This window comes from Oncorhynchus masou, chromosome 15 (genome assembly GCF_036934945.1).
Source record: "Oncorhynchus masou masou isolate Uvic2021 chromosome 15, UVic_Omas_1.1, whole genome shotgun sequence".
Classification (NCBI taxonomy): domain Eukaryota; kingdom Metazoa; phylum Chordata; class Actinopteri; order Salmoniformes; family Salmonidae; genus Oncorhynchus; species Oncorhynchus masou.
This window is the reverse complement of record NC_088226.1, coordinates 37,902,403-37,922,731: the sequence shown is the minus strand read 5'-3', so window position 1 is coordinate 37,922,731 and position 20,329 is coordinate 37,902,403. Positions and strand designations below refer to the sequence as shown.

Sequence of the window (20,329 nt, the reverse complement as noted above, 5' to 3'; positions counted from 1 at the left end):
GTGCTGTCAGGTTGGATGGGGAGCATTGCTGCACAGCTACTTTCAGGTTTCTCCAGAGATGTTAGATCGGGTTCAAGTTCGGGGTCTGGCTGGGCCACTCAAGGACATTCAGAGACTTGTCCCGAAGCCAGTTTTGCGTTGTCTTGGCTGTGTGCTTAGGGTCATTTTCCTGTTGGAAGGTGAATCTTCACCCGAGTCTGAGGTCATGAGCGCTCTGGAGCAGGTTTTCATCAAGGATCTCTCTGTACATTGCTCCACATATCTTTCCCCCGATCCTGCCTTGTCTCCCAGTCCATGAAAAAGATCCCCACAGCATGACTCCATGCTTCACCGTAGGGATGTTGCCAGGTTTCCTCCAGAAGTGATGCTTGGCATTCAGGCCAAAGTGTTCAATCTTAGTTTCATTAGACCAGAGAATCTTGTTTCTCGTGTTCTGAGAGTCTTTAGGTGCCTTTTGGCAAACTCCAAGCAGGCTGTCATGTGCCTTTTACTGAGGAGTGGCATCCGTCTGGCCATTCTACCATAAAGGCCTGGTTGGTGTAGTGCTGCAGAGCTGGTTGTCCTTCTAGAAGGTTCTCCCATCTCCACAGAGGAACTCTGGAGGTCTGTCAAGAGTGACCATCAGGTTCGTTGTAACCTAACCAAGGCCCTTCCTCACAATATCTCAGTTTGGTTGGGCGATCAGCTCTAGGAAGAGTCTGGTTCCAAACTTCTTCCTTTTAAGAATGATGGAGGCCAGTGTGTTCTTGGGGATCTTTAATGCTGCAAAAATGTTTTGGTAACCTTCCCCAGATCCCTACCTCGATACAATCTTGTCTCTGACCTCTACATACAGTTCCTTCAACCTAATGGATTGGTTTTTGCTCTGACATGCATTGTCAACTGTGAGACCTTATACTACTTTTAAAAATCCATCTTTCCAGAAACAAGTCTCTCACTGTTGCTGCTTGCTATATGCCACCCTCTGCCCCCAGCTGTGCCCTGGACACCATATGTGAATTGATTGCCCCACATCCATCCTCAGAGCTCGTGCTGCTAGGTGACTGCTAGGTAAACAGTGACATGCTTAACACCCCGGCCATCCTACAATCTAAGCTTGATGACCTCAATCTCACAGAAATGATCAATGAACCCACCAGGTAAAACGCCAAATCCGTAAATACGGGCACCCTCATAGATATCATCCTGACCAACTAGCCCTCTAAATATACCTCTGAAGTTTTCAACCAAGATCTCAACAATTACTGCCTCATTGCCTGCATCCGTAATGGGTCTGGGGTCAAACGACCACCCTTCATCACTGTCAAACGCTTCCTAAAACACTTCAGCGAGCAGGCCTTTCTAATCGACCTGGCCTGGCATACTCTTCAACCGATCGCTGCCCGCACCTGCCCGCCCGTCCAGCATCACTACTCTGGATGGTTCTGACTTAGAATATGTGGACAACTACAAATACCAAGGTGTCTGTATAGACTGTAAACTCTCCTTCAAGTTTCACATTAAACATCTCCAATCCAAAATTAAATCTAGAATCAGCTTCCTATTTCACAACAAAGCATCCTTCACTCATGCTGCCAAACATACCTTCGTAAAACTGACCATCCTACTGATCCTTGACTTCGGCGATGTCATTTACAAAATAGCCTCCAACACTCTACTCAACAAATTGGATGCAGTCTACCACAGTGCCATCCGTTTTGTCACCAAAGTCCCATATACTACCTACCACTGCGACCTGTACGCTCTCGTTGGCTGGCCCTTGCTTCATACTCGTCGCCAAACCCACTGGCTCCAGGTCATCTACAAGTCTCTGCTAGGTAAAGCCCTGCCTTATCTTAGCTCACTGGCCACCATAGCACCACCCACCCATAGCACGTGCTCCAGCAGGTATATCTCACTGGTCACCCCCAAAGCCAATTCTTCCTTTGGCCACCTTTCCGGTTTGAGAAACAGTCGCCTCACAAGTCCTCAACTGGCCGCTTCATTAAATAGAACCCGTAAAACACCAGTCTCAACGTCAACAGTGAAGAGGCGACTCCGGGATGCTGGCCTTCTAGGCAGAGTTGCAAAGAAAAAGCCATATCTCATACTGGCCAATAAAAATAAAAGATTAAGATGGGCAAAAGAAGACACACCGGGGACAGAAGAAGTCTGCCTAGAATGCCAGCATCCTGGAGTCGCCTCTTCACTGTTAATGTTGAGACTGATGTTTTGCGGGTACTATGTAATTAAGCTGCCAGTTGAGGACTTGTGAGGCGACTGTTTCTCAAACTAGACACTCTAATGTACTTGTCCTCTTGCTCAGTTGTTCACCGGGGCCTCCCACTCCTCTTTCAATTCTGGTTAGGGCCAGTTTGAGCTGTTCTGTGAAGGTAGTACACAGCATTGCACCAGATCTTCAGTTTCTTGGCAATTTCTCGCATGGAATAGCCTAAATTTCTCAGAACAAGAATAGACTGACGAGTTTCAGAAGAAAGGTCTTTGTTTCTGGACATTTTGAGCCTGCAATCGAACCCACAAATACTGATGCTCCAGATACTCAACTAGTCTAAAGAAGGCCAGTTTTATTGCTTTTTTAATCAGGACAACAGTTTTCAGCTGTGCTAACATAATTGCAAAAGGGTTTTCTAATGATCAATTAGCCTTTTAAAATGATAAACTTGGATCAGCTAACACAACGTGCCAATTGGAACACAATAGTGATGGTTCCTGTTAATGGGCCTTTGTATGCCTATTTAGATATTCCATTAGAAATCAGCCGTTTACAAAACATTTATTTAATCAATATTAAAATAAGGCTGTAATGTAACAAAATGTGGAAAAAGTCAAGGTGTCTGAATACTTTCCGAATGCACTGTATAGTCAGGTGGTTGCAGATGGGTTATTAGCAATTGCGGTTGGGTGCTGGTGAACAAACAGCTGACCCTCACACACACACACACACACACACACACACACACACACACACACACACACACACACACACACACACACACACACACACACACACACACACACACACACACACACACACACACACACACACACACACACACACACACACTTCCATGACTCTACTCCCTCCCTCCTTCCTTCTTTCCATTCCTCTCTTCCCATTCTTTCTAAACCCCCCCTCCTTTCTCCTTCTCTCAGTATTGTCACCCCAGTCTAGACTGTTCACACGGTCTCCTCTTCACTGTATTTTCCGGTCTTAAATGTCTGGAACACACCATGACCGCACATTCCCCTCGATTGGTATACCACAACACCCCTGCCGGCTCGCCCGTGCCTCTAGCACTACCCCCTAATCCCTACTCCCCTCTATCTATCCACACTGAGGGGGGCAGGAGCTGGAGCTTGACTTAACATTTACAGATTCATATAAACTCCCACCCAGTCATCTGAGGGACACATGTTTCTAAGAGAACATCTTAGTAGGACAAAGGTTAACAGACAGAGAGGCCAGGCTATAGAAGCTACAGAGAGACCATGGGAGACAGAGAGAGACCAGGCCACATAGTGCTCTTAGCAGGGCTCTACAGTAAGACTATTTTACATGCTTATGCACCTAAAATAGACCTGTTTGAACTGAGAAAGTAAAGTTTGAGCACATGTGCAAGTTGTGATTTATAGCAAAAACGATTGCTATTAGATATTTTCATAGTATTTCTGCCATTTTGCTTCATAGGTGTTAGCTAATCACACAAATAACTACGATTCCAATATAGCTGTCCCACCTCGAGCATCAACAGTTGCTGGGGGGCTTTGTGCACCGTGAGTGAAGTGCTGAAAGATTCAGTTTTAGAAGCGCACAGGCATAGAAGTTGGTCAAATTTACACAAAAGTCTACTCAAGTGTGAATTTGTCCTCTTGACTATGTACATTGTTTTGTTAACACGCTAGGTGGTTTTTCAATGTTAGTTTGCGCTCAACTGCTAACGGAGAGAGACATTGGAGAATATCATCTCTCAGTAGTGATGTGAAGTTCGCGAACGATTCGATCTTTTCAATTACTATTTTTACTGACTAGAGTGTCAGTGACTGGTTTATTTTAGTTGTACAGCAGGATTGATACATGCTCCTCTGGCTCAGCAGCTCCAGAGACGTGCTCCGACTGTCTGTCATATATGCCCGCAGGAAAACGGATCATGCTGCAGGCAGCATAGAGAAGAAAAATACATGTTTAGAACTGATAATTGATCTCATGGTGCAAGAATGAATGCAATTCATTGATTATTGAATGTTAAGATGGACACAGTTTTGTACAACCAAAACATAAACAGACTCTGCCCAATAAACTCGAACTTAAGAATTAATCATTTGGGGGGCTGAAGTTGGTGAACTATATTTTGCTTATCACCCTCATGGCAGTCAAGCAATCCTCCAACAGTCGTTCACAATATAGTCCAGTTGCGGCCACAACTAAACCTCCTTTCAAATACATCAAGAAATAATCGTATTTGTATGCCTAGCAATCAACAAATGTGGACTACATTGTTTAAAGCACACTTTTACACTTGTCTCAGTCACAAATGACAGCTCTAATAAGCCCCTATAATGAACAACGTGAACGAGAGGCTTGTAGAATCATGACTCTATAGAGTTTTCAGATCATCATTCGCTGATAGGGGGTCCTGCGTGCTCTGGGCATTACTTACCCAAATGAACGAAATGAGTCGAAAGGTTTGTTCTATTGACTAACCGAGTCGAAAACTGAACTTGTCAGTAAAAAGAGTCAAACTTCACATCACTAACAGACAGACATGCAAGTCCCACCGTTACAATGGTAACGGCCCGCCCATTAAAGGGGCAGCTAAACATTTTTTGTCTCACGTAAGTGAATATTTAGTATATTGAGCAGTCTTCCTCAAATACTTTCATTGTGCTCCTAAATTTCTGTATGTGCTCCTTACTTACTAGTTACTGCCATAGTGGCTACAGCCCCAATCTAACCACACTCTCTCCAACCAAACCAGATATATACTGAGCATCGGAATCAATTCATATATCCAGCTGTTATACATGTCACTGCATGTACAGTGTGTGTGTGTGTGTGTGTGTGTGTGTGTGTGTGTGTGTGTGTGTGTGTGTGTGTGTGTGTGTGTGTGTGTGTGTGTGTGTGTGTGTGTATGCCCTTGTACATGTATATATGTGCGGGCATGTGTACAGTCGTGGCCAAAAGTATTGAGAATGACATATATTAATTTTCACAAAGTCTGCTGCCTCAGTTTGTATGATGGCAATTTGCATATACTCCAGAATGTTATGAAGAGTGATCAGATGAATTGCAAAGTCCCTCTTTGCCATGCAAATGAACTAAATCCCCCAAAAACATTTCCACTGCATTTCAGCCCTGCTACAAAAGGACCAGCTGACATCATGTCAGTGATTCTCTCGTAAACACAGGTGTGAGTATTGACGAGGACAAGGCTGGAGATCACTCTGTTATGCTGATTGAGTTTGAATAACAGACTGTAAGCTTCAAAAGGAGGGTGGTGCTTGGAATCATTGTTCTTCCTCTATCAACCATGGTTACCTGCAAGGAAACACGTGCCGTCATCATTGCTTTGCACAAAAAGGGCTTCACAGGCAAGGATATTGCTGCCAGTAAGATTTGCACCTAAATCAACCATTCATCGGATCATCAAGAACTTCAATGTGAAGAAGGCTTCAGGGCACCCAAGAAAGTCCAGCAAGCGCCAGGACATCTCCTAAAGTTGATTCAGCTGCGGGATCAAGGCACCACCAGTACAGAGCTTGCTCAGGAATGGCAGCAGGCAGGTGTGAGTGCATCTGCACGCACAGTGAGGCAAAATCTTTTGGAGGATGGCCTGGTGTCAAGAAGGGTGGCAAAGAAGCCACTTCTCTCCAGGAAAAACATCAGGGACAGACTGATATTCTGCAAAAGGTACAGGGATTGCTGAGGACTGGGGTAAAGTCATTTTCTCTGATGAATCCCTTTTCCGATTATTTGGGGCATCCGGAAAAAAGCTTGTCCGGAGAAAACAAGGTGAGCGCTACCATCAGTCCAGTGTCATGCCAACAGTAAAGCATCCTGAGACCATTCATGTGTGGGGTTGCTTCTCAGCCAAGGGAGTGGGCTCACTCATAATTTTGCCTAAGAACACAGCCAAGAATAAAGAATGGTACCAACACATCCTCCGAGAGCAACTTCTCCCAACCATCCAGGAACAGTATGGTGATGAACAATGCCTTTTCCAGCATGATGGAGCACCTTGCCATAAGGCAAAAGTGATAACTAAGTGGCTCGGGGAACAAAACATCGATATTTTGGGTCTATGGCCAGGAAACCCCCCAGACCTTAATCCCATTGAGAACTTGTGGTGAATCCTCAAGAGGTGGTTGGACAAACAAAAACCAGCAAATTCTGACAAACTCCAAGCATTGGTTATGCAAGAATGGGCTACCATCAGTCAGGATGTGGCCCAGAAGTTAATTGACAGCATGTCAGGGCGGATTGCAGAGGTCTTGAAAAAGAAGGGTCAACACTACAAATATTGACTCTTTGCATCAACTTTATGTAATTGTCAATAAAAGCCTTTGACACTCATGAAATGCTTGCAATTATACTTCATAATTCCATAGTAACATCTGACAAAAATATCTAAAGACACTGAGGCAGCAGACTTTGTGAAAATTATATTTGTGTCATTCTCAAAACTTTTGGCCACAACTGTATGTGCGTGTGGTGCGTTCCAATGGTCTCTGAGCCACGGTGATGTTAAAGGGGGTTATAATATGACTCATTCCATTTCTCAGAATCGTCAGAGACCATTTGTCAGACCTTCTGCCCCTGGGAAGTGGGATGATAGGGGTATTTACTGAGTTGGATGGTGTGTGTGTGTGTGTGGACCACCCCCCTCCCTCCGTCCAGTAGGCTGTTGCATCATATCCTCTTCGTATGGATAATACATTATGTAATAATATGTATTGTCATTAAATGTAATGTATTTACAATTGATATGAAGCATATTGTATGCCCAATACAGACCCAGCATTCTGCAAATATCGGATGTATTTCTACCCCCTATATTCTCCGTCGGTGTATAGACCATGGGTGGCCGACGTCTGTCCCGCCACAGACATTAAGAACAACACCAGTGGTAGTCTCTGTGTTTTCTCTAGTGAGACCTCCCATCGCCCTCACCAAAATACTTGCTTTCTTTGCTCTCCACCAGATGCATGCCAGCCACACTCCTCCTCCACCACATCTAGTGTCACACACAGGCTCAGACCACACTCACATCCTCTCTCTCAAACACACACTCACTTAAAGGGACATTTCTAGAATGTTCTACCTAATATTCATCATCTCAGCACCACCCCAACATCAACATACTGTATGTGAGAAATGGTTTCAATGTTTTGTAGTAAAAAAAGGATGGAGGAAAATAAGTGTTCCCAATGACATCATCAAACAATTAGTAGACAATTAGTAGGCAACGCCTACTCATAATAAAGTAAAATCACGATGCATACCAATGATGTCTTTGGAAACACATCTTCCTGTATCTTTTTACTACAAAACATAGAATAAAACCATTTTCACATGTTATGTTGATGTTGATGTTGGGGTGGTGCTGAAAACGATAGATATCAAGTTGACATTTTTGAAAATGTTTTTTAACAAATGAACTTGCTGTTCCTACACTCTAAAAAATGCTGGGTTGTTTGATTGACCCAACTGCTGGGTTGCAGGCGTTGGGTCATTAGCTGCTAGGTTGTTTTCTTGAAAAACTTTTGCGTTATTGGTGCTGGGTTATTGAGATATGATCCAGTGGGTCAGATCAAAAGACTGGAGGCGTAGTTTAGTTGGGGCGTGGCCTTCAGATAGCCACCCATGAACGTAAATGTCATTCCTGTTAAGCTGTTCTGCTGTATAGTCATCACATATTAAGATCAAATGTGTATACCCCGCTGCTAAGGCAACCCAACATAACAGTACAAAAAACAAAAAAAAAACAACTGATGGTTAAATCACCCATGTTTGGGTAATTGCAATTTGTTGGGTTATTCACTCAACCCAACTGGCTGGGTCAAAATAACTAAGCGTGTGTTCTGGCCAATATTTACTCAGTGCTAGGTTAACCAAATAATAAGATGTTTCTAAACCCAGAATTGGTAAGAGTGTAGTGAGTCAGCAGTGTGCAGTTGTCGCTGTAATACCTGCTTATTATTTATGTTGATAATGCTATTGATGTTTCTGTTTCTGTCAAGGTACTGTCAAAGAATGCATTGGGGGCCTGGGCGAGGTTTCTTTTTGAAGCCTGTATAGTGAATGTGTGTGTGTATAATACTTAAAGCAGAGCGAGACTCACTTGTTTTTTCTTGTAGAAGCCTTTTTTGTCACAGTTGGGGATGCGGACGCCTCTGGGGATGAGCACATTGGAGATTTTAAGACTGTTCAGAATGCTCTCCATCTCTCTCCTGCATGGGCCCTGCATACACAGCACACAACACCTCAATAGAACTGTACTATAACCATACTAACACTGTACTAACAGTATATAACACCTCTATAAAACTGTACTCCCACTGTACTAACAGCACATAACACCTCTATAAAACTGTATTAACACTGTACAAACACTGTAGCAACACAGCACTAACACAGTACTAGCACTGTACTAATGCAGTACGAACACAGTACACACACAGTACTAACACTGTAGCAACACAGTACTAACACTGTAGCAACACAGTACTAGCACAGCACTAACCCAGTACTAACACAGTACAAACACTGTAGTAACACTGTAGTAACACAGTACTAACACAGTACTAACACTGTAGTAACACAGTACTAACACAGTACAAACACTGTAGTAACACAGTACTAACACAGTACTAAAATGAGTGTGTGTCAGTAAAGTATGAGTGTGTGTCAGTAAATAGATGAAGGGAGGGGAGGGTCTGTGTGTGTCAGTAAACAGGTGGGTCTCTGTATGGTATGTGAGAAATAGGTGTGGTAGGTATTAGTTAAGTATCTATATCCATGCTGCTAGACAGAGTCATTACTTACATATTCGGTCTCCCTCTTGTCCTCCAGAGAAAACCTGGGAATGTTGGCTTTGACTCCCCCAGATCCTGACTCCATCTTGTAGCTCTGGCTCTTCTTATTCTGCTCCTTCTTGATCACATCCAGCTTGGGTTGCAGCGGCGGTTTGGCCTCTATCGCCACTCGGTGTTTGCCGCCTCCGCCTCCGCCTTCAACAACAACCACACCCACCGCCATGGTAGTCATCACGGTGACATTGGTACGCAACTCTTCCCCCGCCACCACCTGCTCCCTGCCTGCGTTCTCTGTCAAAACAACAGGAAATGATGTCATAGTTTTGAAATTAAGTCCAAAAAGCTTGATGGATAATTTGTGTTGTTAGATTGTCATAGAATATGACATTTGTACTGGTAAGGAGATGGAACACCATTATATTAGCCTGAGGATTTTTTTTACTGAGATTATGGTACTTTCAGATGCTATCAGAGTTTAAACATATACAATTGAAGTTGGAAGTTTACATACACTTTCATTAAAACTAGTTTTTCAACCACTCCACACATTTCTTGTTAATTAACAAACTATAGTTTTAGAAAGTCGGTTATTTCATAAATTTGTATTTATTTAACTTTTATTTAACCAGGTAGGCTAGTTGAGAACAAGTTCTGATTTGCAACTGCGACCTGGCCAAGATAAAGCAAAGTAGTTCGACACATACAACAACACAGAGTTGAACTAACATACAATCAATAATACAGTAGAAAAATGTATATACAGCATGTGCAAATGAGGTAGGATAAGAGAGGTAAGGCAGTAAATAGGCCATGGTGACGAAGTAATTACAATATACAGTGGGGCAAAAAAGTATTTAGTCAGTTTAGTCAGTTCTCCCACTTAAAAAGATGAGAGTCCTGTCCTTTTCATCATAGGTACACTTCAACTATGACAGACAAAATGAGAGAAAAAATCCAGAAAATCACATTGTAGGATTTTTTATGAATTTATTTGCAAATTATGGTGGAAAATAAGTATTTGGTCACCTACAAACAAGCAAGATTTCTGGCTCTCACAGACCTGTAACTTCTTCTTTAAGAGGCTCCTCTGTCCTCCACTCATTACCTGTATTAATGGCACCTGTTTGAACTTGTTATCAGTATAAAAGACACCTGTCCACAACCACACTCCAAACTCCACTATGGCCAAGACCAAAGAGCTGTCAAAGGACACCAGAAACAAAATTGTAGACCTGCACCAGGCTGGGAAGACTGAATCTGCAATAGGTAAGCAGCTTGGTTTGAAGAAATCAACTGTGGGAGCCATTATTAGGAAATGGAAGACATACAAGACCACTGATAATCTCCCTCGATCTGGGGCTCCACGCAAGATCTCACCCCGTGGAGTCAAAATGATCACAAGAACGGTGAGCAAAAATCCCAGAAGCACATGGGGGGACATAGTGAATTACCTGCAGAGAGCTGGGACCAAAGTAACAAAGCCTACCATCAGTAACACACTACGCCGCCAGGGACTCAAATCCTGCAGTGCCAGACGTGTCCCCCTGCTTAAGCCAGTACATGTCCAGGCCCGTCTGAAGTTTGCTAGAGAGCATTTGGATGATCCAGAAGAAGATTGAGAGAATGTCATATGGTCAGATGAAACCAAAATATAACTTTTTGGTAAAAACTCAACTAGTTGTGTTTGGAGGACAAAGAATGCTGAGTTGCATCCAAAGAACACCATACCTACTGTGAAGCATGGGGGTGGAAACATCATGCTTTGGGGCTGTTTTCTGCAAAGGGACCAGGATGACTGATCCGTGTAAAGGAAAGAATGAATGGGGCCATGTATCGTCAGATTTTGAGGGAAAACCTCCTTCCATCAGCAAGGGCATTGAAGATGAAATGTGGCTGGGTCTTTCAGAATGACAATTATCCCAAACACACTGCCCGGGCAACAAAGCATTTCAAGGTCCTTGAGTGGCTTAGCCAGTCTCCAGATCTCAACCCCATAGAAAATCTTTGGAGGGAGTTGAAAGTCCATGTTGCCCAGCAACACCCCCAAAACATCACTGCTCTAGAGGAGATCTGCATGGAGGAATGGCCAAAATACCAGCAACAGTGTGTGAAAACATTGTGAAGACTTACAGAAAACGTTTGACCTCTGTCATTGCCAACAAATGGTATATAACAAAGTATTGAGATAAACTTTTGTTATTGACCAAATACTTCTTTTCCACCATAATTTGCAAATAAATTAATTAAAAATCCTACAATGTGATTTTCTGGAATTTTTTCTCTCATTTTGTCTGTTATAGTTGAAGCGTACTTATGATGAAAATTACAGACCTCTCTCATCTTCTTAAGTGGGAGAACTTGCACAATTGGTGGCTGACTAAATACATTTTTGCCCCACTGTAGCTGTCACGCCCTGACCTTAGAGAGTCTTTTTATTTCTCTATTTGGTTAGGTCAGGGTGTGATTTGGGTGGGCATTCTAGTTTGTCTATTTCTTTGTTGGCCGGGTATGGTTCCCAATCAGAGGCATTTGTCATTCGTTGTCTCTGATTGGGGATCATACTTAGGCAGCCCTTTTTTCCACCTTAAGTTGGGGAATCTTGTTTGTGTGTAGTTGCGTTCTGCACTGCATATAGCTTTACGTTCGTTTTCTTTGTTGTTTTCGGTGTCATTTTAAATAAAGAAAAAATGTAAGCCTACCACGCTGCACCTTGGTCTCATTCTAATGACGGACGTAACAATAGCAAATAACTTGTTATGGCTGGGGGCAGTATTGAGTAGAGTGGATGAATAAGGTGCCCAGAGTAAACTGCCTGCTAATCAGGCCCAGTTGGTAATATATGCAAATTATTAGTAGATTTGGATAGAAATCACACTGAAGTTTCTAAAACTGTTTGAATGATGTCTGTGAGTATAACTGAACTCATACGGCAGGCAAAAACCTGAGAAAAATCCAACCAGGAAGTGGGAAATCCGAGGTTTGTAGTTTTCAAATCAAATTTATTTATATAGCCCTTCGTACATCAGCTGATATCTCAAAGTGCTGTACAGAAACCCAGCCTAAAACCCCAAACAGCAAGCAATGCAGGTGTAGAAGCAACTATTTGCCTATCGAATATGCAGTGTCTATGGGGTCAAAATGCACTTCCTAAGGCTTCCACTAGATGTCAACAGTCTTAAGAACCTTGTTTGATTCTTCTACTGTGAAGGAGGGGGGAATGGGAGCTGGATGAGTCAGTGGTATAGCAGAGTGCCACGAGCTGGTCACGCACATTCACGTGAGAGTTAGCTTGAGTTCCATTGTATTTCTGAAGAAAGACAAAGGAATTCTCCAGTTGGAACATTATTGAAGATTTATGATAAAATCACCCAAAAGATTGATTCTATACATTGTTTGACATGTTTCTATGAACTGTAATATAACTTTTTGGACTTTTTGTCTGAACTAAGCGATTGCGCATTAAGCATTTGGATTACTGGGCCAAATGAGCAAACAAAAAGGAGGTATTTGGACATAAATGATGGACTTTATAGAACAAATCAAACATTTATTGTGGAACTGGGATTCCTGGGAGTGCATTCTGATGAAGATCATCAAAGGTAAGTGTTTATAATGTTATTTCTGACTTCTGTTGACTCCACAACTTGGCGGATATCTGTACGGCTTGATTTGTTGTCTGAGCGCTGTACTCAGATTATTGCATGGTGTGCTTTTTCGGTAAAGCTTTTTGAAATCTGACACAGCGGTTGCATTAAGGAGAAGTGTTTCTATAATTCCATGCATAATAGTTTAATCTTTTATCAATGTTTATTATGAGTATTTCTGTAAATTGATGTGGCTCTCTGCAAAATCACTGGATGTTTTGGAACTACTAAACATAACGTGCCAATGTAAACTCAGATTTTTGTATATAAATATGAACTTTATCGAACAAAACATACATGTATTGTGTAACATGAAGTCTTATGAGTGTCATCTGATGAAGATCATCAAAGGTTAGTGATTAATTTTATCTCTATTTCTGCTTTTTGTGACTCCTCTCTTTGGCTGGAAAAATGGCTGTGTTTTTCTGTGACTAGGTGCAGACCTAACATAATTGTTTGGTGTGCTTTCGACGTAAATACTTTTTGAAATCGGACACTGTGGTGGGATTAACAACAGGTTTATCTTTAAAATAGTGTAAAATACTTCTATGTTTGAGGAATTTTAATTCTAATTAATTATTTGGCGCCCTGCACTTTCACTGGCTGTTGTCATATCGATCCCGTTGATGGGATTCAAGCCATAAGACACTGGAATGGTAGGGTGTGCAGAAGATGAATGCGCAAGTAGAGATACTGGGGTGCAAAGGAGCAAGATAAATAAATAAATACAGTATGGGGATGAGGTAGATTGGATGGGCTATTTACCGATGAGTTGTGTACAGGTGCAGTAATCTGGTTAGGACATCTACTTTATGCATGACACAAGTAATTTTTCCAACAATTGCTTACAGACAGATTATTTCACTTATAATTCACTGTATCACAATTACAGTGGGTCAGAAGATTACATACACTAAGTTGACTGTGCCTTAAACAGCTTGGGAAATTCCAGAAAATTATGTCATGGCTTTAGAAGCTTCTGATGGGCTAATTAACATTATTTGAGTGCCTCTTTGCTGACATCATGGAAAAATCTGAAGAAATCAGCCAATACCTCCAATTGTAGACCTCCACAAGTCTGGTTCACCCTGGGAGCAATTTCCAAAATCCTGAAGGTACCACGTTCATCTGCACAAACAATAGTACGCAAGTATAAACACCATGGGACCACACAGCCGGGGTGGCTGGTAGCCTAGTGGTTAGAGCATTGGACTAGTAACCGAAAGGTTGCAAGATCAAATCCCTGAGCTGACAAGGTAAAAATCTGTTGTTCTACTCCTGAAAAAAGCAGTTAACCCACTGTTCCTAGGCCATCACTGAAAGTAAGAATTTGTTCTTAACTGACTTGCCTAGTTAAATAAAGGTAAAATAAAATATTGCTCAGGAGCTAGACATGTTCCGTCTCTTAGAGATTAATGTACTTCGGTGCGAAAAGTGCAAATCAATCCCAGTAACAACAGCAAAGACCTTGTGAAGATGCTGGAGGAAATAGGTACAGAAGTATCTAAATCCACAGCAAAATGAGTCCTATATTGACATAACCTGAAAGGCCACCCAGCAAGGAAGAAGCCACTGCTCCAAAACCGCCATAAAAAAGTCAGACTACGGTTTGAAACTGCACATGAGGACAAAGATTGTACTTTTTGGAGAAATGTCCTCTGGTCTGATGAAACAAAAATAGAACTGTTTGGCCATAATGACCATCGTTATGTTTGGAGGAAAAATGGGGAGGCTTGTCAGCCGAAGAACACCATCCCAACCGTGAAGGACGGAGTTGGCAGCATCATGTTGTTGGGGTGGTTTGCTGTAAGAAGGATTGGTGCACCTCACAAAATAGATGGCATCACGAGGAGGAAAATAACATGGATATATTGAAGCAACTTCTCAAGACATCAGTCAGTGAGTTAAAGCTTGGTCGCAAATGGGTCTTCCAAATGGACTATGACCTCATGCATACTTCCAAAGTTGTGGCAAAATGGCCTAAGGACAACAAAGTAAAGTTTTGGAGTGGCCATCAAAAAGCCCTGACCTCAATCCTATAGAAAATTTGTGGAAGACCTGAAAAAGTATGTGCGAGCAAGGAGGCCTTAAAACCTGACTCAGACCAGCTCTGTCAGGAGGAATGGGCCAAAGTTCACTCAACTTATTCTGGAAAGCTTGTGGAAGGATACCCGAAACGTTCGACCCAAGTTAAACAATTTACAGGCAATGCCGCCAAATACTATTTGAGTGTATGCAAACTTCTGACCCACTGGGAATGTGATGAAGGAAATAAAAGCTGAAATAAATCATTTTCTCTACTATTATTCTGGCATTTCACATTCTTAAAATAAAGTGGTGACCCTAACTAACCTAAGTCAGGGAGTTTTTTACTAGGATTAAATGTCAGGAATTGTGAAAAACTGAGTTTAAATGTATTTGGCTAAGGTGTATTTTCTCTTCCGACTGTACATCTACAATTATCTATAGAACATAGCAGGCTCACAGCAAGAGAGAGAGAGACACACAGAGAGAGAGAGACAGACACAGAGAGAGAGAGAGAGAGAGAGAGAGAGAGACAGAGAGAGAGAGAGAGAGAGAGAGAGAGAGTTAGGGAGAGGTAGAGTAACGTCAAGGGGCAGAGAGAGTGATAGAGCAAGACAGAAGGGGAAGCAGAGTGAGAGGTAGAGGTTGAGCGAGAGAAAGAGAGGAACTTAGTCGCTTATATTTATAGACCATGTCTCTGGCAAAGATTCCTGACAAATCGTTAAAGACAGAGCAGAGGAGAGCCCAGACCACCTGTCTTGGCCAGAAGGGGAGAGAGTAGGGGTAGAGGAGGTGGGGGGGGTATAAACACCGGTCTCTAATATAGGAAAGGGACGAACAATCCACCACATGACCAGGGTCAGCCATCAACCACAGGACTTCACAGTCACAGGACCCCACTAATCAACCGTTGAGTTCTAGATTTCTCACTAAATTTCTGTGTACGCCATTTCTTAATTTGCGTATGTACAAAAATATTGAGATTTATAAACTTGGAACACTCCATACATGTGCATGTTTCCAGTTATAAATCAGACCTGCTGTAAAACTGTGCACGTGTGAACCAGCATTAAAACTTTGGAAAACACCCTCCATTCACCTTTTATGGTGACAATAATGGCCTTTATTTGATGTATGGGGTGAATTTGGAGATATTGGGTTTCTATGTCCTGCCTTGATATAGGTTCTGAGATTAAATAATCAATGATGACACGCTCCTATTGCAGAGCAATACTGTAGTCTACCCATACTATCAAATATTTAACATAATATTTGACATATTTTGTTATAATTTATTCCTCTTATTAAGGGGGTATTTTACTGTCTCTATTTTACTGTCTTAATGTTTGAATCTTTAGCAGTTTATGCTGGATCTGAAATGGGGACTGTCAGTTTCTGAAAGAGAAAACAATGGTAAATTGTTGTGGACTTGTCAGCCGAACATTTTTAATTCAACAATGTTTTGCGTCGACTTTTCCCTCAAACTAAATATGATGGACTGCAAATTCTGAAATATCGTATAGGGCAGGCTACATTTTTTTTATTACTCTCACGCCATGACCTTAGTTCTTTTTTTCTTTATTATTTGGTTAGGTCAGGATGTGACAAGGGTGGTTTGTTTAGTTTTGTGTTGTCTAGGGGTTTTTGTATGTCTAGGGGTTTTCTAGTCTAGGTGAATATGTCTATGGTTGCCTAGATTGGTTCTCAATCAGAGGCAGCTGTTTATCGTTGTCTCTGATTGGGAACCATATTTAGGTAGCCATATTCCTTGGTTATTTTGTGGGTTGTTATTCTATGTTTAGTTGCCTGTCTGCACTAGCCATATTGCATCACGGTTCGTTTTGTTTAGTTCTGTTCAGTGTTCTCTCTTTAATTAAAGAGTTATGTTCACTTACCACGCTGCGCCTTGGTCTCCTCTATATGAAGAACTGTGACAGAACAACCCACCAAAAAAGGACCAAGCAGTGTGCTAAAGAGGAGCGGACATCTTGGACCCGGGAGAAAGAGGAGTGGAGGACATCATAGACCTGGGAGGAGGTAATGTCAGGGGACAAGACCCTGCCATGGAAGCAGGTGGATATAGCACAGGAGGAACGGTGACGATATGAGGGTACACGGCTAGCACGGAAGCCCGAAAGGCAGCCACAAGTTGTTTTTTTGGGGGGTGACACACGAGGAGATTGCATGAATCAGGTCGGAGACCTGAGCCAACTCCTCGTGCTTACTGTGGGGAGCGTGTTACTGGTCAGGCACCATGTTATGTGGTGGAGTGCACTCTATTCTAGCTCCTCACATTGGCCGGGATAGAATGGGCATCCAGCCAGGAAGGAGGGTGCCGGCTCAGCGCTCCTGGTCTCCAGTGTACCTCCTTAGACCAGGATATCCTGCGCCGGCTTTGCGTACTGTGTCGCCGGTGAGTCTGCATAGCCCAGTGCATCCTGTGCCAGCGCCCTGCATTTACAGGGCGAAAATAAACATACAGCCAGGACGGGTTGTGTCAGCTCTACACTCCAGACCTCCAGTACGCCTCTACAGTCCAGTATGTCCTATTCCTCCTCCTCGCACTCGCCCTGAGGTGCGTGTCCACAGCCCGGTACCACTAGCTTTGGCACCACGCACCAGGCCTACAGTGCGCCTCGGCAGTCCAAAGCGTCCGGCGACAGTACCCATTCCAGAGCGTCCGGCGACAGTTCAGTCCTGAACCTCCAACGACGGGCCACAGTCCGGAACCTCCAACGACGGGCCACAGCCTGGAACCTCTAGCGATGGTCCCCAGCCTGGCGTCTCCAGCGACGGTCCCCAATCCAGAACATTTGGCGACGATCCATGCAGCGAGGGTCCCCAGCCCGGGGCCTACGGCGAGGATCCGCAGTCAGGAGCCTCCGGCGATGATCCATGGGTCAGTGCTACAAGAGGGGACTCAGTGTAAAGGGGGGGCGGCGTCCATCAGCAAGATAGAACAGCTGCCTCCGGTAAGCCAATGGGTCTGTATCTATTTGTAAATAACAACCGGTGCACAAAGTCTAATATTAAGAAGGAGGTCTGGAGGTTTTGCTCACCTGAGTTAGAGTATAACACAATAAGCTGTAGACCACACTATTTACCAAGAGAGTTTTCATCTATATTTTTTCAAGCTGTCCATTTACCACCACAAACCAATGATGGCACTAAGACGGCACTCAATGAGCTGTATAAGGCCATAAGCAAACAAGAAAATGTTGATCTCGAGGAGGCGCTCCTCGTGGCCATGGACTTAAAATTAATTCAGTTTTACTTCATTTCTACCAGCATGTTACATGTGCAACCAGAGGAAGAAAAACTCAAGACCACCGTTACTCCACACACAGAGACACGTACAAAGCTGTCCCTCGCCCTCCATTTGGCAAATCTGACCATAACTCTATCCTCCTGATTCCTGCTTACAAGTAAAAACTAAAACAGGAAGTACCAGTGACTCGCTCAATAAGGAAGTGGTCAGATGACCCAGATGATAAGATACAGGACTGTTTTGCTAGCACAGACTGGAATATATTCCAGGATTCTTCCGGTGGTATTGAGGAGTACACCACATCAGACACTGGCTTCATCAATATGTGCATCGATGAGGTCATCCCCACAGTGACCGTACATACATACCCCAACCAGAAGCCATGGATAACAGGCAACATCTGCACTGAGCTAAAGGGTAGAGCTACCACTTTCAAGTAGCGGGACCAGGACACTTAGAAGGAATTCCGCTTTGCCCTCTGACGAACCATCAAACAGGCAAAGTGTCAATACAGGACTAAGATTGAATCGTACTACACCGGCTCCAATGCTCATCAGATGTGGCTGGGCTTGCAAACTACTACGGACTACTTATTTTTATTTTATTTTACCGTTATTTTACCAGGTAAGTTGACTGAGAAAACATTCTCATTTACAGCAACAACCTGGGGAATAATTACTGGGGAGAGGAGGGGGATGAATGAGCCAATTGTAAGCTATAAAGGGAAGCATAGCTGCGAGCTACCCAGTGATATGAGCCTATCAGATGAGCTAAATAACTTCTATGCTCACTTCGAGGCAAGCAACACTGAAGCATGCATGGGAGCATCAGCTGTTCCAGATGACTGTGTGATCAGGCTCTCTGTAGCCGATGTGAGTAAGAACTTAAACAAGTCAACATTCACAAGGCCGCAGGGCCAAACGGATTACCTGGACGTGTTCTCCGAGCATGCGCTGACCAACTGGCAAGTGTCTTCACTGACATTTTCAACCATTTTCCATGAGCGAGTCTGTTATAACAACATGTTTCAAGCAGACCACCATGGTCTCTGTGCCCAAGAACACCAAGGTTACCTGCCTAATTGACTACCAACCTGAAATTGCTCCCAAGGATGAACCAGACTTGTGGAGCTCTACAAAAAATGTTCTGAGGTCTTGGCAGATTTCTTTTGAATTTTCCATGAAAAGAGGCACTGCGTTTGAAGGTAGAAAACAAGAAGCGTGTGGAGTGTGTAATGGCTTTCTTCTGTTGAAGGAGGAGCGGACCAAAATGCAGCGTGGTATTTTTGAGACATGTTTAATGAAGAACGAAAAAACGCGAACAATACAAAAACAACAAACGGAACGTGAAAACCTAAACAGTCCTATCTGGTGAAGACACAGAGACAGGAACAATTACCCACAAAAACACTCAAAGAATATGGCTACCTAAATATGGTTCCCAATAAGAGACAACGATAATCACCTGACTCTGATTGAGAACCGCCTCAGGCAGCCATAGCCTACGCTAGACACCCCACAAAAACACACCACAATAACCCATGTCACACCCTGGCCTGACCAAATAAATGAAGATAAACATAATAATTTCGACCAGGGCGTGACAGAACCCCCCCCCCCCCCCCAAGGTGCAGACTCCCGGACGCACATCAAAACAATAGGGAGGGTCCGGGTGGGCGTCTGTCCATGGTGGCGGCTCCGTCTCCGGCGCGGGACCCCACTCTATTAATGTCTTAGTCCCCCTTCCTCGCGTCCTAGGATAGTCCAGCCTCGCCGCCGACCATGGCCTAGTAGTCCTCACCCGGAAACCCACGGGACTGAGGGTCAGCTTGGGACTGAGGGGCAGCTCGAGACTGAGGGGCAGCTCGGGACTGAGGGGCAGCTCGAGACTGAGGGGCAGCTCGGGACTGAGGGGCAGCTCGGGACAGAGGGGCAGCTCGGGACAGAGGGGCAGCTCGGGACTGAGGGGCAGCTCGGGACTGAGGGGCAGCTCAGCACTGAGAGGAAGCCCAGCACTGAGAGGAAGCCCAGCACTGAGAGGAAGCCCAGCACTGAGAGGAAGCTCAGCCAGGTAATTGGATCCGGCAGATCCTGGCTGGCTGGCGGTTCTGGCAGATCCTGGCTGGCTGGCGGTTCTGGCAGATCCTGGCTGGCTGGTGGTTCTGGCAGATCCTGGCTGGCTGGTGGTTCTGGCAGATCCTGGCTGGCTGGTGGTTCTGGCAGATCCTGGCTGACAGGCGGATCTGGAAGAGTCTGGCTGACTGGCGGATCTGGAAGAGTATGGCTGACCTGGAAGAGTCTGGCTGACTGGCGGATCTGGAAGAATCTGGCTGACTGACGGATCTGGCTGCTCCATGCTG

The 20,329-nt window shown here is 43.9% G+C and overlaps 1 protein-coding gene across 1 annotated transcript in view; it reads right to left on the bottom strand.

The window, feature by feature from the left end:
* The window catches only part of LOC135556216 (insulin-like growth factor-binding protein 3), a 72,866-nt gene that overhangs the window by 34,453 nt on the left and 18,084 nt on the right, over positions 1–20,329 (bottom strand). Inside the window, exons 2-3 of the mRNA XM_064989224.1 lie at positions 9,044–9,324; positions 8,340–8,459 (exon numbers count right to left, since the gene is read on the bottom strand). Of these exons, the coding sequence (XP_064845296.1) occupies positions 8,340–8,459; positions 9,044–9,324 (401 nt within the window). The remainder of the gene's footprint in view (positions 1–8,339; positions 8,460–9,043; positions 9,325–20,329) is intronic.